Source organism: Aegilops tauschii, chromosome 5 (genome assembly GCF_002575655.3).
Source record: "Aegilops tauschii subsp. strangulata cultivar AL8/78 chromosome 5, Aet v6.0, whole genome shotgun sequence".
Taxonomy (NCBI): Eukaryota; Viridiplantae; Streptophyta; class Magnoliopsida; order Poales; family Poaceae; genus Aegilops; species Aegilops tauschii.
In genome coordinates, this window is record NC_053039.3 from 6,052,276 (window position 1) to 6,056,762 (window position 4,487).

The following is a 4,487-nucleotide window of genomic DNA, read 5'->3' on the forward strand; positions in this document are numbered from 1 at the left end:
GCGCCGCCGGGGCCGCGACGAAGGAGGAGTCGTCGTCATCGACGACAGCGACGACGACAACGACGCGCAGCCGCCGCCAGCAGTTCGCCATGGCGACGACGGTCCAGCCGAGGCGCCCGCGTCAAGGAGGACAAGGACGACCATGACGACGGCAGCGACGACGGCGACTACTCGGCGTTCAGCCAGTTTCTTTTCTAGATTAGTTATATTGCTATGTAATGAAAATCTGCAAACTGTCTAATATATGCCCAACTTTGCCGAAATTTAGTCGTGTTTAGCCGAACTTCGCTGAAATTTGCTATATATTTTTCTTTTTTGAACGCGCCTAGGGTGGCCCTGGGGCCGGCGGCTGGGGACCAACTCTCCCCCAGGCTGATTTTTTGCACCCGCTCACCCCCAGGCCACAATTTTAGACGCCCCCTGGGGGGCGAACGGCTGGAGATGCTCTTACTTTTCGACTCTGCTCAGTTTTGCCCTTAGATTTTCATCCGAGGTCGCTCGAATGCCCTTTGACTGTTTGACCAATGCTTTGAAAATTCATAACAAATTGATATGAACTCATAAAAATGCAAATAAGATATCAAAATGTTCACATAAACATTACCTTTATGTGTATGTCATTTGCATTCTGGGAAAAAGTACCGTTTAAACTACCTAAGTTTATTAATGTTTTTAACATTATTAAAAATAAAAAGGTATAAATAATACTTTTTTCAGGAATAAAAATTGCATGCAAATGTAGGTGACGTTTTCTAAACATCCTGATATCTTATTTGCATTTTTCTGAGTTCATATCAACTCATTGTGAAGTTTCAAAATAATGGTTAAAGTCATTTGAACATTCATAAAAAGTTGATACGAACTCAGAAAAAATGCAAAAAAAGATATCTGGATGTTCAGAAAACATCACCTACATTTGCATTTAATTTTTATTCTTGAAAAAAGTATGTGTATACCATTTTTATTTTAAATAATGTTAATGACATTAATAACCTTTGGTAGTTTAAATGATACTTTTTCCATTAATGCAAATGATATGCACATAAAGGTAATGTTTGTCTGAACATTTTGATATCTTCTTTGTATTTTTCTGAGTTCATATGAATTTTTTATGAATTTTGAAAGTATTGGTCAAATGGTCAAAGGGCATTCGGGTGACCTCCGGGGAAAATCTAAGGGCAAAACTAAGCAGAGTCAAAAAGTAAGGGCAAAACCCGTGGGTAGGTTCCAACTAGGGGCAAAAATGCAATTCTCCGTACTTATATTGACGCTGTATTTGCTAGAAGCTTCGCCTAATGTTCCAACAATAATGTTTTGGCATGCACAAAACACAAATAGATGAGTCAAATCCATCATTAGTTCATTAACTTAGAGACTGCCCACTTTAGGTCAAGAACTCAATTAGTGATCAGATTTAGGCCATAATATCATTTGTTTGATCAATTAAGGCGAAAGCCGATTTGGCAGAGAAAAAACCCGTTCATGTGGCTTGCACGTCGGCGTACATTGGACTGCTCACGCTAGGGTTATTGTATACATGGTGTTTTTTCAAACTCACGACCATCATTTTTTGCTAACACGCTAAGAGTATCTCTAGCAGACCCGGTAAAATCCGGTATCGCAAAATTGTTTGAGTTTCCCCTAAAACGATTTTGTAGGGACGCGAAGCTCCTAGCAGAAGAGACCCGGTATAATTCATACTGCAAATTTAAAAAGCAGTTCACACTACAAATAGTTCATCAAGCATCCGGAGTTCGTAAATAGCTAATATAAAGTTCATACTATAAATTAAACCTTGGGGAGGCCGGCTCAATCTTCGATGATGTGGTAAAACTTCTCTACGGACTTACAACATGCGTGGGCTTAGCCATGATCCTCCGTTTCGGCGGTGAGATGTTCGATGACGCCTTCTTCTCCGGCCGCCACCACGCGCTATGCGGCGAGGATCTCCGCATCCGCCTCCCGAGACCTCAGGGCGTGCGGGAAAAAGGGCGTCGTCCAATAGGGTGACCCTGCTCGCGGACCATATTACCCACCCCAACCAATCGGCTTTCATCCAAGGGCAGTATATTCTGGATGGGGTGCTGGTCCTTCACGAAGTCCTCCATGAGGTCCGCTCCAAGCACTTCAAGGCGGTCTTCCTGAAGATCGATTTCCATAAGGCCTATGACACTGTTAGCTGACCCTTCCTTCGGGAAGTTCTCCTGCGGAATGGCTTCGATGACCGTTGGGTGACGCGGGTTATGCAGATGGTCTCGTGTGGTCGCACGGCCGTCAACATCAATGGGGAGATCGGCCCCTACTTCCCCACTTACTGCGGGGTGAGGCAAGGTGACCCATTTTCCCCGTTCCTGTTTAATATGGTGGTCGATGCTCTTGCGGCCATCCTGGACAAGGCTAAGGCCGCGGGTCATATTCGTGGGATCACCCCCCACTTGTCCGGTGGCATTGGCATCTTCCCGCGCCAGTACGCTGACGACACCATCATCATGGTCGAAGGCTCGGATTTGGACATCGCTAGCCTTAAATTCCTCCTGCTCTGCTTCCAACAAATGTCTGGTCTTAAGATCAACTTCGACAAGAGTGATGTGATGGTGATGGGCTATTCTCCGGATGAGGCCCTTGACATTGCCAACCGCCTCAATTGGCGCCTAGGTTCCCTCCCAACAACCTACCTGGGAACGCCCATTAGTGACTCTCGGCTCACTGTGGTGGACCTTCGTCCAGCGGTAACCAAGTTGCAAACGCGCATTGAGCCTTGGCAGGGTTGTTGGCTCTCGAAGGCGGCCCGGACGATTCTCATCAACTCCTCGCTCTCTAGTCTCCTCCTATTCCTTATGAGCTTCTACAGCCTCCACGAGACCCTCCATCACGAGATCGCTAAAATCCAATCTCGCTTCTATTGGGCTGGGGACAATAACAAGCAGAAGTATCATATGGTTAGTTGGCCCGACATCTGCAAGCCCCGGGAGCAAGGCGGCCTTGGCGTCATGTGCTCGAAGCGCATGAACATTGCCCTCCTCTCCCGCAGGCTCTGGCGCATCTCACAAGGGCATGGCGGTCTGTGGTTAGACATCATCCGGAATAAATACTTGCGTGGCCAACCTCTGGCCTTCTGCCAACGGTCGGGTGGGTCCCAGTTCTGGCAGTCGGTCATCCAACTGCTCCCCGTCCTCCGCATTGGGACTTCCATCTCGGTCGGATCGGGAGCAGCGACCTTGTTCTGGTTTGACCGATGGGTGGGTGACGCCCCCTTCGCGGCCCGCTTTCTCGACCTCTTCTCCATCGCTGTCGTCCCTACAATCTAAGTTCAACAGGCCCTTATTGACTTAGGGTGCCTCGCGTTCCGGAGGCCATTTGGGCCTCCGCAAGTGGCCGCCTGGCATGAGCTTCTTGATTGTATTGCTCTCCATGAGCCGACTGTCGATGCTGGCCCGGATGAGGTTCGGTGGCGCCTTGAGCCTTCGGGTCAATTCTCCACCAAGTCCCTGTACGCGGCTATCGCCCCTTCCTCCGCCCCGCCGCCCCTCCAGACGGTTTGGTCCATTCGCCTGCCCCTTAAATTCCGGATCTTCATGTGGCAATGGATCCGCGGTCGGCTCCCGTCTGGAGTTGAGGTCCGCAGGCGCAATGGCCCGGGCTCTGGCCTTTGCCCCCTTTGTGATACCCCCGAAGACTCGAACCACATATTCTTCTCCTGCGTGCCTGCTCAGTTCGTGTGGAGCTGCTTTAGAGAGGCGGTTGGTGGGGATTGGTGCCACTCCAACTTCCCCGACCTCTTCGCCGAACTACAGGCCTCCCCGCTGTCCTCTCGCCACATTAGGTGGCTTGAGATTGGGGTCCTCGCGTGGACGCTCTGGACGATTCGCAATAAGCTTGTGATTCAGCGCTCCCCTCTTCGACGATCTACTGACGCCCTCTTCAAACTGTCTAGTTACTTGCAGCTCTGGCGGCCGCTTAGCCGTCCTCGGGACCGGGACGCCATCTCCGCCTTCATCGCCGACCTCCGCTTGATGGCCGTCCGGCTGTCGCCGCCCCCATCACCGCCTCCACCAGAGCCTGATTAGTCATCTGTTGCTCTCCGGCCTTGGCCCCGGCTGAGCCTTGTCTCTTATTTCGTGTGTGTTTTGGGCTTGTTGAGCTGTGCCCTCAGCAGTGCCTCTGAATTTATTATTGTGAGACTTGGGTGTGTGTGTTCTGAACTAGTCCTTGTATGTGCTCTTGGCGGTTTGCTTTATTTATAAAGCGGAGCGAAAGCCTTTTTCGATAAAAGGGCGTCGTGGAAGCCTTTGAAGCCGGCCCTAGGGGACCACCCACCACTACGGGAGAGGCGGCCACGGTCATGTGCCTGCTTGGACAGCCATGGCTGAAGGCCGGCAATCCACATCGTGCCGGGTGAGCTTGTGTGGCGGCGACCCGCCACAGCCACCATGCTCGCGAGCAGCACCGGCCATGGAGGAGAAAAACCGGCTGATTTGAGACGGGAT

At 50.5% G+C, this 4,487-nt stretch overlaps 1 protein-coding gene across 1 annotated transcript; it reads left to right on the plus strand.

Annotated features, from left to right (window-relative positions):
* The first annotated feature begins 2,249 nt into the window (after positions 1-2,249).
* Positions 2,250-4,067, plus strand: LOC141022455 (uncharacterized). The gene is made up of 2 exons (XM_073498718.1): positions 2,250-3,060; positions 3,334-4,067. Exons 1-2 carry the CDS (start codon positions 2,250-2,252, stop codon positions 4,065-4,067), a joined length of 1,545 nt encoding a protein of 514 aa, XP_073354819.1.
* Positions 4,068-4,487: the final 420 nt, after the last annotated feature.